The sequence below is a fragment of the Gallinula chloropus genome (genome assembly GCF_964237585.1).
Source record: "Gallinula chloropus genome assembly, chromosome: 1".
Lineage (NCBI taxonomy): Eukaryota > Metazoa > Chordata > Aves > Gruiformes > Rallidae > Gallinula > Gallinula chloropus.
Window position 1 is genome coordinate 155,274,715 of NC_140085.1, and position 20,245 is coordinate 155,294,959.

At 43.4% G+C, this 20,245-nt stretch overlaps 1 protein-coding gene across 1 annotated transcript in view; it reads right to left on the reverse strand.

Annotated features, from left to right (window-relative positions):
* ITGBL1 (integrin subunit beta like 1) overlaps positions 1-9,412 on the reverse strand; it is a gene marked incomplete at its 5' end in the record, with an annotated part of 149,073 nt that extends 139,661 nt beyond the window's left edge. The window contains 2 exons of the mRNA XM_084268891.1: positions 7,824-8,035; positions 9,315-9,412. Of these exons, the coding sequence (XP_084125017.1) occupies positions 7,824-8,035; positions 9,315-9,412 (310 nt within the window). The remainder of the gene's footprint in view (positions 1-7,823; positions 8,036-9,314) is intronic.
* Between the last annotated feature and the right edge of the window lie 10,833 nt (positions 9,413-20,245).

Consider the following 20,245-nt stretch of genomic DNA (forward strand, 5'->3'; position numbering starts at 1 on the left):
TACATTTCTTACTAGTTATCTGCTTTCCACAGAATTTACCTGACTACAAAGGGAACAAACGAAAAACTAAGCAATTTTTTAATACTGACTTCTATGATTCTGTGAAGGAAGGTCTCAGCCTTATCACTGCAAGTCGGACTCCAGTTGTACAATTAATTCATTGCTTCTTTTCTTTCAAGTTTAAAAACTGCTTGAGAAAGAACCAAGTCAGTCTAGATCTTTAGGGTGAAAGTGCTGTATGTGCTGAGAACCAGCAGAAGTGGGTTTTTTACCCATTAAACATACAGTGACTAAAAAGCACAGTTCTGGAAAAGTGTTTGGGAGAAACACCCTACAACATGTCCTTATATTGCCTTTTGTCATGGCATCGACATTGCTCAGCATGATTTGGACCCCTTCTGTGAACCCACTCCTAAGATGTAGTCTGATCGTCCTTCTTCATTTGCTGAAAAGCCACTAAACCCATGTACCAGATCTATTTATACCCAAGAACTTCTGAAGGGGAAAGGACAGGCAAGAAATGCACCTGGGGTTTTCAGGAAGTGGAAAGGAAGAGGGCTTTCTTAAGAAGAGGGGCTTCCAGCTTCTGAGACTCCATCAGCTTGCACCACTGAGTTTAGAAAATACCCAGATACTTTCTGCAAAGCACAGTATAAACACTTTGAGTAAGGAAACTGGTGTGAAGAAACCTTGTTACGTGACAACTAACTGCTTTTCCATGCGTGTTCCCCACATTTCAGACAAATGAATGGCCCAAGGTAAACAATTAACGTTTATACGTTGGTTTAAATATGTTACCGAGTTTGGAAAATAAACCGTTTCAAATGTCAGGTAGCGACTACTTCCTGCCTGTTATTGAAACATAAGTCCAACAGTGCCCAACAATAATGCATACAATATTAGAAGATGTATCATGGTGCAAATGCACAGGGCTTTAGTCAGAGGCAGAGAGCTAATTGTGAACATTAACATCCCCAATACTTAAAATGACCCACACCACCTGGCTTGAAAGACTGACGTGGAGCTGCTGCAAACAGAGGACTGGATGAAGCATGACTGAGGAAGGTGGACTGCAGCAGTTTGTCTGGGGCATGGGATGATTATCCTGCAGCCCACTCGCACCTCTCCCTGTCCCCACCATCACCCCCAGGAACACAATACTGTGACCGATTGCTCTAGACACAACATCTGCTGATGGGTGCTGCTGCCAAGGTTGTAATGTTTTCCAAATCACAAAGTCATTACTCAGTTCACTCTTGCTAGCCTTAGAGTTGGCACTCCCAGTCATTCTCACAGCAAAATGCCCCAGATATGCCTCCAAAGACTCCAACTGTCACTCTTTAAGCCACTGGTAAGAAAATACCCCAGATTGTATCACCACTGATACTCAGGTGGACAGACAGAAGGGTGAAGGAGGTCTTAGGAGCATTTGGAATGTGATTACTCTTTCAAGAAAGAGGACGGATGTGACTACAATTAAACTCTCTTGAAGGTTTATTCCTCTTTACATGAGAATCTGATCACATAACTGCTTGAGTCGGTGCTCCAGCCCACTCCCTGTGTACCAAATCACAATCCCCTATCTGCAAATAATGTCTTGCTCCATTAATAGGAAAGGAAGCTTTAAAATAGATTTTTATAATATTGTTTAAAAGAAAAACATTTTTTTCATGATGTACCCAGGCTTGGAACAAAGGAGTGGAGGAAAACATGCATCACTTGGCCTGGGTATTTGTCTTTTCCATCTGGAGTTATTGTTATGAGCAGGGCTTTCAACTGGTTTGGGCCAAAAAAACCCTCTCTTTTTAAGGAAAAGTAAAAAAATAAAGAAATCAAAGAAAAAAACCCAAAACCAAACTCTGAACAAGCTCCTCAAATTGCAGCTCCTTCACCTTTGCCTTGTTCTTCATAGTTCTTCCAGTTCCAAGAGAATTCAACTCCAGCAATACAACTATACACCACAAAGTTACGTGGCCTCTCTCCGCTACCATATACTTCAGTTAAAACCCTGATGCATTCCAGTGCCACATATATACTTTGGCTTCTCTCTTTGCATGTAAGCCAAGCACCAGTCCATTTTAGGCACAAATTGCCCTTTTTCCTTGGACAGCACCAGTAATGTGTTCTTTTGTCCTAAAAAAGTTCACAGAAGCTGTTTAAACCAGTGCCCAGTTCTTTGTCAGGACAAACTACCCATGAGCACCTACAGTGAAAGGTCTACAGTCCAGTGGCAGAAGTGATGGATGGTTTGAAGCCCTTTACACCACCAACCATAAAACTTCAAATAAAGCACAGAAAAATCTTACCAAGCTTGTCAGTTGGTCTGACAAAGGCGGCCATAAGAACGTTTACTGAAACCCATCCAGTGATGAAGCAGGTAAGATCACTAATACACGCTTCCATAACATTAAGTGCACCATCTATTTTCTATCACCCATATCTTTTCCATATAAATGATAATGAAACACAAAGGCTCATAAAACGCCTCGGCCTGCGAAAGCCATTTTGCCAGAAAGGGCATGCTTTCAAATAAATAAAACACGCCTTCAGTTCATTATCAGTCCGTGAGTAGCATACAAATTCAAACCCACTGCAGAACGCTTATTGGCATTGTCAAAACTTGCAGGAAGGCTTGCTTTTTCTCTGCAACAGATAAGCTTGTCACCCCTGCCTAAAGAAGGGCAAAAGGTGAAGGAGATTCTGCCCTCCCCGCCAGCTTTGCTGTCAGTGACAGCCTGAGGGGTTACATACCACTCTGCCAGGTGCTGCAAAAAGCCTCTCCCTCCACATGCCCAATGTACTCACTTTTTGTTTTACAACTAGAAGGTATTTTCCACAAGTAGTATCTGCAGACAAGGGTGCTCAATGTGAGGGGTAGGCATTTAGCTACAAATGGTTTAATAAGATACTTTTAAAACACTTCACTTCCCGTTATGTCCCCCATGGCATCTCTCTCCGGGCTCCCCCCTCGTGCTTTGCTCACCACGGCTAAGAACATGCACGCTGCATTTGGGACAGCAGCGACTGCAGATGTATCAGAGGCTGCTTGACTTTACCTAGATCAGGTACCGACAGCATAAAGCTGAGAATGGTATGGGTGTTATCTTGTGCTTTGTAAGTCTGCTGCCACCTCGGGCACTTAGCAAGGTGACAAGCCTGCAATGAGGTCCGTGCTATCACAACTTCACTTCTGCTAGAACCTGGGGGACCTGCTTTGAGATGAATATGTATGCTATTATCACACCTACAAACCCCTGCTCCAGGAGGAAATGTCACTTAAGCCAAGTTCTGAAATCCAAACCAGAGCAAACCAGGTCAGAGAAGAACTGCTACCTCCATTTTCATCAGTAGCCTCCTGCCCTATTTTTAACTTGGCTTTTTTAGGAGGCTGCATCTTCAATGACCACATGTGCCACAGCTGAATCTTCACAAGCATGGCCTCTGACAGAGAAGAGACTTACACCTGTTCTCAAAATCCAGGGCTTTCAATTTCACTTTGGATCAAATGGCAATCAATGCAGGGCACAGACTGGCTTTTCTTCCCCCTTTCCCTTTAGCAAGAAATACTGCTCAATGAAAAATCAGTGTGCCAGAAATCCCTTTAGTACAAACACAAAGGTACAGTTGTTAGAGCATTTCCAACTCAGCTATGATAGCTCTGCCTAAAAGCACTATTCAGCTTCTGTGCAAAGAGGAGTCCTCAGCACAAGATGTTCTCCAAATCCCATTCTCAATTTCCTAACTCTCTCCAACTGTTAACAGGGCCACATATCCAATAAACTCACATGGATGCATAACTACATGTTGCATCAGTACTTTAATTCTTGTTTATCTTGTATTTCTACAACCCCTCCTTGTCAATTTAATTTTTCACTTGTGTTCTCTGCATAATTAAAAGCCTTACAGAGAGGAAAATAATGGCACTGATACTTTTTTGTCCCTCACACAACTACGATAACACTTCTGGCTGTGAAAACCTACGACTACCATTACATTGCTGGACTAGTCTTAAAATAAGTACAGCACTTACAGCAACTACAGCTTTGGAGAAAGAAAGAGAAAAATCTTTCACTGCCTTGAACAGCAACAACAAAAGTTCCCCAGCCACTGCTTATGGCAGTGGTAGATCAGGCAGTGCCACTATTATTCAGTAGACATTTCAGCTTGGAAGAAGATTGTTTATAATACCTAAATAGCTACGGAAAAGCAAAGACAATTAATATAGTTCTGAGCAGATAGGAACATTCTTCATGTATCTCTCTCTATGCTGTCACCAAATCGTATTTGCTTCCTGATGTCACTAACTATGAGCAGTGCCATCATACTGTGTCATGTCCCAGCTGGCAATATCCATGGCCTGTTCTCTAGGAATATCTAGAGCATTCCCACTCTACTTGGCCAAGGAAGTCTACACTTTAAGTTTATTTTTTCTATTTTATCAACCACAAAAAAAAATTCACTAAAACTGATTTTCCTCTATACTGGCTGCAAAACCACAGAGAAAGATATCAAGCAGTGATGTGATAGGAATTAGTGCCGCATTCCACTTCCCTTTGCGCACAACACAGGCTCCACTTACTCTAAGAAAGCCTGAGGCAATATGAAACTCTCTGAGGCCAGAACTACCATTTGCAAATAAACAGCAACAAATATATTGTCTGCCCTGAATGAAGCATAAATCCTTCGGGGTTTTGATTCAGTGTTTTGCAGTCGTCTTCCTCTTAGTGCATCTCCTTGAAGACCAGCAGCAAATGACAATAATAAAGATGTCAACAACATTGCAAAGAGAATTACAGTACTGGGACCCTACTCGTCTTTCCTCTACAGCCCATGACACAGTAGGCAGACAAAAAGGCCACAGAGGAGGACAGGGGACTCAGTGACTCAGACTACAGCACTTCATTTCTCTCTTCTTTGTTTCTGACTCCATGAGAGATCACCTAATTTGTTATAAATCTCAGTGGGATAAAAGGGAAAAAAATCAGAATTCCCTCCAAAGCACACAGAAACATCATGGAAGTGAAATGTGGCAGAGGAGTCTCACAGGAGAGTAAAAGGATTGACATTTGTACCTGCTCTTCTTCATTATTCATGGCATAATCTCTTTTCCATTGCTTATACATGGTGATAATTAAAAGCAAATCATAGTTAGACATTTTTTTCTGTCTTTAGGTCTTTCCTCCTCAGAATACCAGTGTCTAATGACTGTTCCAGAAGGGAGATCTAACCCAGAAAGTGCCTTGAAGGTAATGAATTGCATATTCATTTTGTTTAGCTTGAGACAGAAGTGAAGGTATGTCTGAACTGACTGGCAGGGAAACACAGCTATCATTGGTACATGCGACTCAAACAACTCTGCCTACCCAACTCTAGATATGAACATCATGGTGATTAGACATTAGACACTTGAAAAAGGCATTAATCTCAAATACCATGACTCTCTAGATGAATATTTGCTTCCTGTCTGGAAGTTCTTGTACCACTCAGCAGTTATTGTCATTGTACTCATCAGGAGAGACACCAGTAATTAAATAGAATAGCAAATATCAGATTCAAAACAGGGAAAAGAAAAACAGAAAAGGAAACTGGAATTGAACTATAACAAGACAGTTTGGCTGTTCACCTAAAGGAAACATAATTTCATCATCAAGTCAAAAAACTTGCTCAAAAATGCATAGGAAGGAAACAGTGTCATACATGTGAGATCAGCTTGGTGGTGTAACAATAAGAAACACCAGATGTGGTTTACTGAAGGGTTGCTGAGGGAGGAGCCTGCCATTCATACATGAGGACCAGTCTCCTAACAGTTACACTAGATTTGACCCTCACCATCTTTTCTATTCTTCCCTCCTCCCATATGCAACTTAAAGTGACTAAAAACATAGGATGAGGGGGAAATGAAGAGGCTGAAAGTAGGAGTCTCACCACCTGGATTCAGACCCTGTTTCCCAGCCCCAAATAAGTTATACCCGGGGCTGTTCTCCTGCATTGCCAGGCAGCCCTGGACTCCCAACAAAGTCAGACAGACTTTCAGCACCATTGTCAAAAAAACAAACCAAACAAGCAAAAACTCTATTCCTTTGACAGCTGTTTCCAGCCCCAGGACTTCGTACTGAATTTTTTCCTACTCTATTTGCAGAAGAGTTAATTTAAATTATTTGACATCTCAGTGGTAAGGCAGCTTCAATACTCCAGCAAGAAAAGGTGACAACTACAACAAAATTGGGGTTTTTTTAAAAAAAAAGTTTAATCACTTAACATTCACATCTTTGAACTGCTGCATGAAGTGCTACACAAAAGCTAAATATTGTTAGAAATCTCTTGGGTTTGTTTATCCTGTCAGCACTCCTTTCCACCCCACCAAAGCACTGAACAGACTTTGCAGCCACTGCTCATGGCATTAACAGGAACATAATAGTTGGGTTTGTTGTTGAATGTTAAAATCAGAGGAGCTTTCACTTCTAATTTATACAATTACCCCGCAATAACAGCAAGTATACTGAAATCACACCACCAAACAAAAATTCACATTGGGGACAGCAAAGCACAGAGCAGATTGGCAGGCCCTCGATATTTCTTATGTAAATGGACTTAACCTGCTGACTACAGAGTCTATAAATCACTTTCTCCACAAAAGTCTATAATAGAGTCATAGGTGACAGATTGCAGATATTTTTCTCGTAATCCCATCCTTGATCTTTTCATGTTATTATTGGACTTCTTATTCTTAGCTACGTTTTTGCTAAAATAAGTTGCTCTTTTTTTCCTACAAAATTTGCCAAACCCACTGCTGGAATGCATTTGTGTTATCCTCTTACTAGGAGAATTCCTGTAACATTCCCATTGACCTAATTGCAGTTTTTGGCCTGAAAAGATGACACGTTTGTGTGAATCTGGTAAAGCTGTAGATGCTGTGATACTAGAAATGAAGTACCCTTCTGGCCCCTTTCATCAAGCTCCAAGCTGAATCCCCTTAGGAATGTGATGGCATTTCTTCTCCCTGTTTTTTTTTCTAAAATCCTATTCTAAGCTGCTTAAAAAAAAAAAAAAAAAAAAAAAAAAGTCCAAAATCAGACCAAAATAGCCCAGAAACTTAAGTAAAGACAGCTGGAAAGATGAAAGAGTGATAATGTTTAGATGCAAACCAAGTGACATGTTCCAACAACTGGCAGTGACTAAATTCTCTCGCAGAAATGTATGTTATTTCATCCATCATTAAAGAATTCAGTGTCAGTGGGGAAATCTTGCAAGCCACAATACAATTAATTACATTGGTTTAAGTGTCTACGCGGAAAGCATTATCATTACTTAGAGAAAAAAAAGAGTTTTCATATTTATACGCCCTCAGTGTTGGCACCTGTTAGAGCAAACCTTTCCCCTCACAGCAAGAGATGAAGAAAAAACTAATTACAGGACAGAACTGAGTGTTCAGAGATGGTTTAAAGCCTTGGTCGATACCATATGACATTAGGCAAGCAGTTCAAATGCAGCAATATTATATGAAAAATGCAAGCAATATTGTGTCCTGTATTAGATTCAAAACAGAGTTTTCACAGACTCCAAAGCCACTCCTGCTTCTATCCCTGCTGCAGACGAATCTCTCTGGGAAAAGTCCCATTTCACGTCAGAAACTACCTCTATGACCTATATCCTTTAATCTGGTGAGATCCTCAGATATGCACATTCCCACTTGGAGTCATGGTTCAGGGACATCGTTATAACTGTGTCTCCACCATATCATTGTGCTGTCCTCCCAACATATATCTGGTTATAATGAGTACTCTTAATTTCCTAAGCTTCTGCCACCACAGCAGCTTCCTTACCTGCGCAGATCTTCCCGTCATAGGTCTCGCACACCCAGTCGTGGCACTCGCAGAGCGGACCGTAGTATTTGCCGGACTCAGTCACTTGGCAGATGCAGACTCCACACTCGCATCTGCCTCTGTCGCTGCACAGCTTTCCCCCCGGGACACGGCACCTGAGCTCCGATTCAGTCCGGGACAGCTGACACGGAGAAGGGCTACCCAAACCACTCCTGTGGAGGACGGCAAAGAGAATGAGTTGTGGTCAAAGCCAGGGGCTGCAGCTCAGAGCTGATGAGAGCTTGCCTCACGGGAAACCACTCTCCTGCCATGGCTCCAGCTATTCTCCAGGATACTGTTTTTAACACCACCAGTTTGTTACCATCCTAAACTACTATCTGCCTCAAATCATGCAATTTTCTTCTCTTTGATCAGAAGTCTCATTGCTACCTGCAGGAATGCTTGCAGTGTATTTTAATGACCTTTTTAAACTGCATTAGGCTCACCTTCTTTTTCATTATGCATATCTGGTATATATATGCATATACATGTAAAGTTTGATTATCATGAAACATTTTTATCTGAGTTACTTGAGAAGGTTTAGAAAAGAGGCATACATCCAAACATCTAGGTAGCATAACAGGAATGTATGATACCAAAAAAAAAACCTAGGGTTGATTCTAATAAAATACATTTGCCCAAAATAATCCTTCTGGTTGTTGGATATATAGAATCCATGCTTTCATCAGGAAGGGAAACAGAAGCAATCGCTGCTTTCCATGCAATAGTGCAGTTCACAGCAGTGGTTTTAGCAAAGTCAGCAGAATCTGGATGCTAGATCTGAAGACCTGCAGCTCTGCCCCACAAGTGTACCATGCACTGGGGGGCACAGAGATCAGGACCTTCAAGACATACACAGGGAACATTGCACCTTGCCTTATCAGGAGCTTGATTGCAGGAAAACAGAACAAAGGACTGGCCAAGCTAAAAAACTGATGTGCATAACGCCAGGGAGTACTGAGGATTCAGGTTACTAACGCCCGCATTTCTCAAAGGGTAGATTTCACAAGGTCTCGGAGCAAAGGAACTGCTGCTGTAGGAGCAGGCAGGTGCTGGCCCTGTTAGGAGCGGGGGAAGAGTGGATGGCAGTGTGCCTCGCCGTGCCTCTGCGCCACAGAGCAGCAACACACAGCATCTTGTGGTTAGGTACCTGCTCCACTCAGGCAGCAGGGTTCAGAGGTTTGGGTGTAAAGAGTCATCGCTACCCAACTCTTCCCCCTGTACTGTAATAGAGGGACGCATCCCAGGCCACTGCAAATAACCCCTGCAGTTCCCACAGCACCTATTTAGGATCCCAGCCACACAGAGCGCTTCCTTCAGTGTCACTTTTAAGCAGGCAGAAGAAGAGCTCGCATACCGCTTCACCACTCCCTCCTCAGCCCCAGCCTCCACGCTCCTGACGTCTCCTAAATCAGCCGCAACCCCCCAGGGAGGCTTCAGAGCCGCACTTACCACAGGGCCGGAGGGCCGGCCGGCAGTGCGGGTTGACCGGCCGGCAGCGAGGTGACCAGCAGCAGCACCACCAGCCCCGGCAGCCCCTGTGCGTACATGGTGCAAGCTGCGCTAAGCCACACCTGGAGCACTCCTGCGGATGGACGGACGGCTGGACAGACGGCTGGACAGACCTGCCGGGTGTGCGGAGAGCTGTGAGCTGGACAAGCCCAGCTCCAGGGCTGCTCCCCCCTGTGCTGCAGTGTCTCTGATTAGCTGCCTGGGAGCGGGATTTGGGCAGCGCTCTAGGACGGAGGCTGGTGCCAAACCCCAAAGTTTACAGTCTAGGCAGGGAAGTAATTAGAAGCAGTTGCAAAGCCAGATGGTTTATTTTGATGTTTTTAAAGTGGCCCATTCACAGATGTGAAGGAACTGTCTCATTCTCGAAGTGCAGGCACCGTAAATATTTGAGGTATGTATATTGTCCTGTCCTGTGACGGAGGGCTGCTTGGGATAATCTGCATAACACAGTAGGGGAAATGTACACGACTGAAGAGACAGGACCAGCGATCCCCAGCTGCAGCTTCCATGCCCCTCGCCCACCTGCCTCCCCAGGTCCCTCACTCCCTTCCCCAAGGTTATCTGCTCCTGGTGTTGCGCTGTGTGGCACCTGGGGCTGCCAACCTGCACCAGCCTGAGCGACTGCAGAGGAAAAAATACTACTGGCTGTTTCCTGATGCCTCATTAAAACTCAGTACATCAGAGCAGTGGGAGGTTTTGGAAGTGCTTTAAAATGAGGCTAAAACAGGGGATAGTGTCTAAATGAATAAAATTTGGCAGGAATGGCCATGTGCTTTTCCTTATGCTAAGGAAAAGTTGTGACACTTTTTTGATCCCTCTGGTTGTCCTGGAACATCGCTGATTCCCTGATACCATCCTGGGATGGAAAGCTTCCATCACAAAAGATGGTAGGATACAGGTGTCCTAGTCTACAGACATACACATAGAGGAATTTTTAAAGCAGGCAGCTGACAGAAGAAACTTTCACTGCTTCCAGAGCCTATACTGGTGATTAAAGCTCGCAGGAGCTTTGTCAAAATTAGTAACTCTTGGTTTATTTTTGTATTAAAGATCTGGTAGACCACAGATTATACTGTTCTATAAAAAATTTTAAGATTTGGCTAAAAAACTGGTGATTCAGATGCTGCCTTTCCTAAAAGTGTAACTAGGTTTCTTACATTTTATATGGTGAACATACAATTCCCAGGATTCCCAAGACTCCTGCTAACAAACTAGTTCTGCTAATAGTCTTCTTTAAAAAAATAAAAAAATGGCATCAAGTACTTGTCTTACTCCGCTGGTCTTACAGACACCAAAAAGAACTTTTAAAGTCCTGTTTGGGGCCTGTAAAATCCAGTTTTTAGTCACGTACCCATTCATTTAAGTACAATCTCTCATTGAAATGTGAAAGAAGAGATAGGACAAAATCTGGTTTAGCGTATTTGTAAAGACATACAATAACAAAATGGTTTGGGTTGGAAAGGACCTCAGAGACCATCTAGTTCCAACCCTCTGCCATGGGCAGCGACACCCTTCACTAGACCAGTTTGCCCAAAGCCCCATCCAGCCTGGCTTCGAACAGTGCCAGGGAGGGGGCAGCCAGAGCTTCTCTGGGCAACCTGTGCCAGGGCCTCACTGTCCTCACAGGGAAGAATTTTTTCCTAATATGTAATCTAAACCTACCCTCTTTCAGATTAAGCCCATTACCCCTTGTTCTATCACTCCATGCTCTTGTAAACAGCCCTCTCTAGCTTTCCTGTAGGCCCCTCCTGGTACTGGAATGCTGCAATAAGGTCTCCCCAGAGCCTTCTCTTCTCCAGGCTGAACAAGCCCAACTCTCGTAGCCTGTCTTAGTAGGAGAGGTGCTCCAACCCCCGTGATCATCTTCATGGCCCTCCTCTGGACTCACTCCAACAGCTCCATGTCCTTATGTTGAAGGTTCCAGAGCTGGACACAGAGCTGGACACAATACTTCAGGTGGGGTCTTATGAGAGTGGACCAGAGGGGCAGAATCGCCTCCCCTGAACTGCTGTTTACACTTCTTTTGATGCAGCCCAGGATTCAGTCATCTCCTTTGGGCTGTTCTCAATCCATTGTCTACTCAGCCTGCTATAGGGTGCATGACCTTGCACTTGGCCTTGTTGGACTACACACAGTTCTCACTGCCCCAACACTCAAGCCTGACAAGGTCCCTCTGGATGACATCCCTCCAGTGCGTAGAGCTTGGTGGTGGTGGTAAACTTACTGAGGGTGCACTTGGTCCTACTCTCCATGTCACTGAGAAAGATGTTAAACAGCACTGGTCCCAAAACAGACCCCTGCGGAACACTGCTCATCACTGGTCTCCACTTGAGTCATTATGAACCAAACACAATTCAAATGGAAACTGGAACACAGGATTTTAAACACAAGAGTCTTGTCTTATTTTAATAGGTTATCTTGAAATTGTGAAGTGTGTGAGTTTGCTCCTCTACACGAAACATAACTGTCGTGGTTTAGCCCCAATTGGCAGCTGAGCACCAGGCAGCCATTTGCTCACCTCCCTACCAAGGGGATGGGAAGAAGAAAGGAGACAAAGGCAAGCCACAGGGATTGGGTAAGGACAGTTTGCTGGGACAGCAAAGTGAGAGGGGAAAAACAACAGTAGGACTTAGAACAGAACATACACAACAGAGATAACACAAGGCAATCTACTGACCCAAGAACCACCTGGACACTCAGCCCACAGACCATCCTGGAGCCACCCCTTCCCACCTAGCCCCCTTTTATGGTGAGCATGACATCACATGGTATGGAATACATCCTTGGCCAGATTAGCTACCTGTCCTGGCTCCTTGTGGAGATGAATTCTTTCCCAGATGAAACCAGGACAATAATTTTGCTTTAAAACATGTTCAACCACATGTAAAATAAATCTGAGAGCCCCATATAGAGCTGCTGCATTTTGTATACTCATTTTTAAAGTTTTGCTGCCCTTTTCAGTATATTTCGTATTGCAAATATGTTACAGAATTTTCTCATGGGGTGCAGTTGGTAAAACCCCTGAATGAAGAACGAGCTGTGGGCTTCAGTCTTGCAAATGTTTACAGTTGTGCTAACGTCATCCATTTGACTTTGATGGATCTAGTGAAAAGGTAAATAATATTGGCAGACTTTTATTTCTGTCAGTACTTGAACTTTGAAGTCCATACTTAATGCAGCACTACGTGCTCTATCTGCGTGATGGTTGTTCTAATTTATAAGTAGTGTTAGAATAACAAAAAATAAATTAAACCCCCTTAGATTCAAAACAGGAGCACTGTTAAGAACAATATGATTGTCAGAAATTGTCCTGCCAGAAGTCTGGAGTTAGAGAAGAATAAATAGAAAGGTTTGCATTTTAAACAATAGTCATTCTCTTTTGGCACTAAATTTATCTTTAATCCACAATCTAAAATGTTGCCGTGTGTTCTTCTTCCTCCTTTTTCCCTGTGCAAAATGGTGCTAATAAGTATTCACAAGATCTTCAAGCAGCCTGCACACCATAACTTCAAATGTACGAGGAGAAGACATCCATCATGATGTAGACCTTATCGCCCTCCTTATTTTTTATTTATTTACATTTGTCAAAGTTTTAATACACACCTTTGGGCTTTGGACCTCTTCAGTTTGGAGAAAGTGCAAGGGTGCAGTATTTAAAATGTGCACCCAGAGTCAAATAATTGCTTTCATGTTCATGTGCCTCTAACATCTCAGTGCACCCTTACTGGATTTTAACCTTTGCCCAGGTTTATTTAACCATTGAAGCCTAGACTGTTTGCATGCATATATGTATATATGCACACCAGATGAGTATATATTTGGGAGCTAAGTAGCTCCCAAACAGAATGTAGATTCAATTTATAAGGAGACCGTCTCTTTCTAAATGAGAACCTGACATTCTGTCTTGAGGACAGCTCACTTCCTTTTTGCCACTGCTGTACATATAATCTTAAGGAGCTTTGCTGTCTACTGGATAACATACACCTACACAAAGTAGAGAGCTTGTGAAATGCTACTTTTCCTACGTATTGGAGTTACAGACTAAGGCTTCCAACCTGTAGGTGCTTGGCAGATGTACACCTTACACACTGTAATGTCACTACCTGCAGAGAAAAGGTGGAGAAGGGAAAATCAACACAACACTGAGGAGGAGGAGAAGGGACTGGAACATCCTGCTAATACTGAACAGCCTTTTGAAAAGGAGGCAGTAGGTTTAAATAATACTTGTCAGACAAGAAATGATTTCAAATAAAGATGTGAAATCAAGAAAATAAGTGTTGCTACACACACCTACACTCGAACCTCAGCTTAAGTACATCGCTATTACTGTTCTTATTAAAAGTCCACAGGATTTAGTATGGTCAGTGATTGGGATGAGCCTTTTCCTGCAATTTAATTTACCAGGAGAGCAGCAGTGCCATTTCCTGTCCAGACTGGTGATGGTTCCTTCATGGTTTCATAGAGTTCCAAACTGTGAAGATAGATGATGTAAAATTATGTATGAAAAACAGGTTGTAAGCCCTGGGGTAGACTAGGTAATTCATTAGCAGTGCTTTTGTTTGTTTGTTTCTCTGTTTGGTTTGGTTTGCTTTTAAAGGCAAGCAATATCTTAACTTTGCCAGAATAGTTTTTGTAGTAAAATCAATTAGAATAATATTAAAATATGAGGAAATAAAAAAAAAACAAACCCAAAACCAACCACCAAACAAAAATCAAATCATTAAAAAAGTCTATTTACAGAAAGAGTGGTCTCACACTGGAACAGATTGCCCAGAGAGCTTGGGCAGTCTCCACCCTTGGAAATATTCAAAAGCTATCTGGACAGGATTCTGGGTAACCAGCTCTAGGCAACGCTGCTCTGAGCAGGGGAGTTGGACTAGACAATCTCCAGAGATCCTTTCAAACCTCAAATATTCTGTAATTCTATGACTCTGATGCCATACTCTGTTACTGAAAAAGTTTTGGTGTGGGGAGACAGATGGACCCTGCCTACTCCTTTATTACAGTCTCTTAGTGGCCAGTTTAATTTAGTTGTCACTTTAATGACGCCACAAGGTTTGCAAACTGCATTCCATGTTATTTTTGTGGCTGGGTTGTGGGGTTTTTTTTTTTAAAAAAAAGCAACATGCACATCCAGTGAACAGTATAAGCTTAAAAAACAAGTGGAGACCACCAGAATTTGTCAACTAATCCTCCTGGATTTCCACAGAAGTCATTTTAGTAAGATCATGGGTTTGTATCAGTGAAACAAAAGAGGCATTCGCTTACGTAGCAATTGTCTAAAATTAACCAGAAGCTGAAGATGCCACATATCACGGAAGTTATTATTTCTCCATAAAACAAGAAATGGGGAGAGTAGGAAGCTTCTAGTGGTTCCTTATCATTTCTGCCAAGGATATGCAGTCACTAAATGACATGGCTGTAAAGACCTGTGACAAACACCTATGAAGCAAAATACTTGCTGGAGCTAACTAAAATCTGCCAAGTTACACAGCTCAGAAATGCATGCAGCCGTTGAGAGTCACTGCCTTTCTAGCTGATGGCATCCTTGGATGGGGAGCTGGAGACAGAGTATACCAGAGCTGTGCAGAACAGAAAATCTTGTGTTCGTTTTGCTGACATGACATGGAATCTGGGACAGTTGATGGTATCACACAGGGAATAGAAATAGCTTTTGGAGTTACAGGATCAAGGTTAGAACAAGATTAAAGCTGAGCTGGCCTGAATGTAGCTGGCCTGAATAGTAGTGAATATGCGCTACCCAAACAGTTCGTAGGCCAACATTAATCAAGATGTTATTGTGTTATACTCTAGTGTAAAACCTTAGCTTACATTTCCAGGTCCCAGTTGAAGCTTTAAATAGTAGGCAGGTTTTTCATTTGTTTAATGCTTACTGGTTAATTCCCCCAAACAGCAAGAATATCCTGCTTTTACAGAGACCTTAAGGCAGCATGAGATTTTTAAGCATGAGCTTGCACGAGAGCTCGGAATGCCAGAAATAATAGTATGTTTTTAAAAACATATTATTGTGTTCTTAACAGTTTAGCACTTATTTCAGGAAGTGAGTAGACGTCTGGTGTAATCCAAGCTAACAGTGTCACTGAAGAGGACAAGAAAGGAACTGTGCCTTCCTTCCCAAAGGATCAACATTCTTTACTGCCACGAATCTTGACAAATCTAAAATAGTGGCAAATACAATAAAAGTAATTTTTATGACATGTATTTTTTTAACAACTTACCTGTGTGAGTCATCATGAAAGATCATTCTTAAATTTTTGACCCAAGAGTTGTTTCTAGGGATGGCAAGGTAAAAAATAGATGCCACTGACTTTTTAGAGGCAAAACTGCAATAACTTGGGTTTAGTGCCTGAGTTGAAAATAAACACACCAGATCCTCCAGGCAGCAGGAACCATCATATGGTTTCTGTGCTTGGTGTTGCTCTAGGTCCTGATGCCTGTTACTAAACCAAAAAAATGAAGGAGGGAGAGAAATTAGGAAAAAATCTGTGTGGAGGAGACCATTATTGCCCTTTTTCAAACTATTCAGTACTTTGTGAAAGCAATCAAAATATATACATAGCTAGTTGCACACTTAGGACCCTCGCTAAGGTTTGACATTTTGAAAACGATACTCCACATCCTTTATTCAGGTTTGTCAGTGCTGACACTAGCCACAGGCACTCAAGAATGTCAGTTTTCTAACCCACCCCAGTCAAAATTACTCCTGAATGTTAACTGATCTTCTGCAGAGCAGGGCTTCAGATTAAGGAAGAAATCTGTGGTAACCACCATTAAGATGACTAAGGACTTTGGATGCCCTGGGACTAGACAGCAACAGAGTAGAAATAGAACAGATTTTTACTTGTATCGTATGCCTAAATGATTAAATCTTCCTTTGGGTCTGAAGTTTAATTCTGAATTTCTAAATGACATTTTGTGACCTTTTTTAAAAGCTCAAGCATCATTTCAAAATGAATATTTCATGAATTCTTTTACTCATTACGGAGTATCAGAAATCTGATCAAGCACTGCATTCTTTCCTAAGTGGTAAATCAAATTCCAACAATGGCATTTCCAATAAGCTCAGCTCCTCGGGTTGTTCTTAAAAATTGTTTACATTACTCTTCAGCTCCTTAAATACTTCTAGAAAGTAAGGCAAAGACAGCTACAAATGAAGCTCAAATACATTCAGAAATAAAAGCCCATAATTTTGCTATTTCTAATGTGGTTTCACCTCTTCCCAACCACAGTAGGATAATTAAAATACACCTACCATGTGTGGAGACATGTCTTTAAATGATGCCACTAAATGGAAGAGCAGCAATCAGATTTTGTAAGACAGAACACAAGTAGGGATCCTACCAGTGCTTTTCCATCTTAACTCTTGCTCTTCCTCACTGAAAATGGGGTGGATGAGGGTGTTCATTACTTGTCTGCTTTGATGCAGATTAGAAACACTTCATCCCATTTTTTATCCTTTTAATTGCTTAACTGCATCTCAGGAAAAAAAAAAAAAACAAACACCAAACAAAACAAACTTCAGCCCTAAATATTAAACTTCTGCATGAACTTTAAATGACTAATAAAGTCTGAAAAATTACATCAGCAATTTTTTAAAGAGATGGTTTTAACTTTATCTTCCATTCACGGTACATGACACTCAAGTTCTAAAATGTTCGTAACTGCTTTTCACGTGACAGATGTAAAAGTCAATTGTGGTGAAATAGCAAAGGAAGGGCTTTTCCTTGCAAACAACAGACCTTCACTACCTTCACAATTCTTTAAATGGAAGACTCCAGTGTTTTTTCTTTGCACATTGGCAAGTTCAACAAGACATCAAGGGCTAAAACCTTCTTCCAGCATTAGCATCATGTGATGGAAGTTGAGTTCATGGACAGGCTGTCCAAGAGAATCCAAAGTTGCCCTGAGGGTGTCAGTCCCTGCTAGTAGCCTGCAGTTCATAGGGGCTCAGTATGGGTAGGTAGGGCAAAATTTCACAGAAATGTAGACTCACAGAATTGCTTTTATTGCACGGACCTTAAAGATCATTTAGTTCCAACCCCCTGTCCCCTGTCCCCCCCCCAACATGGGCAGCGATACCCTCCACTAGACCAGATTGCCCAATGTCCCATCCAACCTGACCTTCAACATTTCCTGGGAGGGGGCAGCCACAGCTTCTCCTGCCAATCTGCTCCTCACCACCCTCACAGTGAAGAATTTCTAATATCTAATCTAAATCTACCCTATTTTAGTTTAAAGCCATTTCCCCTTTCCTATCACTCCATGCCCTTGTAAACAGCCCCTTGTTTCCAGTTTTCCTGTAAGCTCATCCCAGTACTGGAAGGCTGCAATAAGGTCTCCCTAGAGCCTTCTCTTCTCCAAGCTGAACAAGCCCAACTTTCTCAGCCTGTTTCTGAGTTACCAAATTTGATACTGGGTGAAAGTAGAAGTTTGAAATACATAAGGAAATGTGTATTCTATGGTACAAACCACATGTAAGAAAATGAATCTTTTATTTGGCACTCATTAAACAGTACCTAAAATAACTGCATCCAATTTAGAACCCCCTTCAGTACGTGAAAGATGTTAATATGCAAGCTCAGAGGCAAGGCCACCAAGGTGGTTGGGGCTGCAGCACCTGCCACAAGAGGAGAGGCTGAAGGAGCTGAGTTTGTTCTGTCTTGGGAATGGATTACTTTGGGGGCACCTCAAAGCAGTCTGACAAGCTTTCTATGAGGAAGCTGTCCCAAGAGTGCATGGCAGGAGGAGAAGAGCCAACGGACAAGAGTGTGTCCAAATGCAAGTCCTTCACCACAAAGAGAAGCAAGCACTGAAACAGGTTGCCCAGGGAGGCAATGCAGTCTCTGTCTCAGGAGGTTTTCAAGACCAAGCTGGTGAAGTCCTTAGGCAAGCTGGTGTGATCTCATAGCTGAGCTGAGCGCGGTTTCAGGAGATCAGTCAGACCAGAAGGCCTACTGAGGCTCCTTCAACCTGAATTGTTTTATCGAGAATTATTTTTCCTGTATATCCACAGAAAAAAACTGTTGCATCAAGTCACTTCTGCTGGCAAATGCTTCTTTTGCTTAGATATAGCTGCAACATTTCACTGTTTGCAGCTGTCAGTTTTCATTTATGAGATGCTATCACCAACAGCATAATGCTGCCTAGCAACTTATCCCAAGTAATAAAGTATAACTGGGGAGGAAAAAGACAAAATGAGAGGAACATTATTTGTAAGATCATGTTCTGAAATTGATTTGTTTCCCTTTTTCCTTTTTTTCATGAGCTATCAGCTGCCTGATTTCTAGCAAAGATGCTAGTCCTGCAAACACTAAAATTAGGGGCTTAAATTTACTGTAATCGCTAATGCTGGCAATGCACATACGTAAGCGCTGGCAGGACTGCATCCATAATCCTGAGGTCAGCTCCTTAACTGGCTTATTAGTTTTTGTTGTTAAGTGTCAAATAGATATAATCTAAAGGGACCTAATACAATTTATGCTGTACGCTTCCCTTCTGCTGTCTGGGGTGTTTTGCTAAGGGTTTTGTTTTTAAAATCCTATTCCATGTCATTAATGTCGTTGTAGCAACAGCTGCATTTGCAGGATTACATCTTTAATTTTGCTAATTTTAAAAGCTCCAGGCTATGGGCTCATATTATTTCCCATCAACTACTATCATTTGAAGACAAAGTATACAATTCTATTTCTTTTTTTTGCCCAAGAAAATAAAAATACAGACTGGACCGCAGTGACTTCATTTATAGAAACCATTTCCCAAGTATTTAATATGTATTTATTAATTTATTTGTGGTATCTCTTCACAGCAGGTGATACTATTTCATGAGTTTATGTCACCACGGAGCTCAAGACTGAGCCTTTATTTGGCTCTTTGGTATTTCACCATGGAGTTCACGACTGAGCCTTTATTTGGCTCTTCAGTATCTCACCATGGAGCTCATGAATGAGCCTTTATTTGGCTCGTCGGCAATTTGAAAATTAACCAAACCACCCAGGTGATGCTACCAGTGAAATGCTACTGCTCTGCGGCTGTGCTGGCTCAGCCCTCGAGAGGGTAACACCCGGTGGGCTCTTCCTCCCTTCGCACATCACTTGCGGGCTTCGAGGTGCAGCCAGCCCGGCTCAAAGTCTCCGCGGGAGTGATCTGCGTGACGGGACCACCGGCTGCCGCGGGCTCCTCCCCCGGCTCCGGAGCCGCCACGACAGGCTGCTCCCGAACCGGGAGGCTTCAGCACCTCCAGCGCGGTGTTTTGGTTGGGGTTTTTTTTTCGGTTTTGTTCTAAGTACGTGTGTGGGGACCGCATCGCCTCCCCCTCACCTGCTCCCCTCCCCAGCGCCGGCCCGCTGGCCGCCCCGCCCGCGCCCCCCCCCCCCCACTCCCGCCCCGTCCCTGCGGCCGCCCGCCGCCGTTGCCGAGAGACCGAGGGCGGCCGCCGCCGCCGGGCGGGCCCCGCCGCCCCGATCCACCGCGGGGAGGACGGCTTGCGAGGCAGGCACACAACCGTAACACCTCACACACTCGCGGGGGCCGGGACCGGCCCCTCCCGACCGCGCCATGAAGGGGAGATGCTGGCGGTAGGTCGGAGGCGTCGGGCGCGGCTTGCTGCGCGGAGCTTGGCTCGGTACACGGTGGGCCCCGGCTTCTCCCCGCCCCCTTCCCTGGCCCCTCGATCGCCGGCGATCGGCGTGGCTCTGCCGGGGACGCTGGCCGTGCCCAGGGAGGAGACAGGCAGGGCGAAAGGCCTGGCCCGCTCCGCGGGGAAGCAGCGGCGGCGGCGCCCTCCTCATCGCCCGCCCCAAACGTCCTTCCCCCGCGGTGGGAGGGGGCGCTCCGGGCCGGTCTCGGGGCCT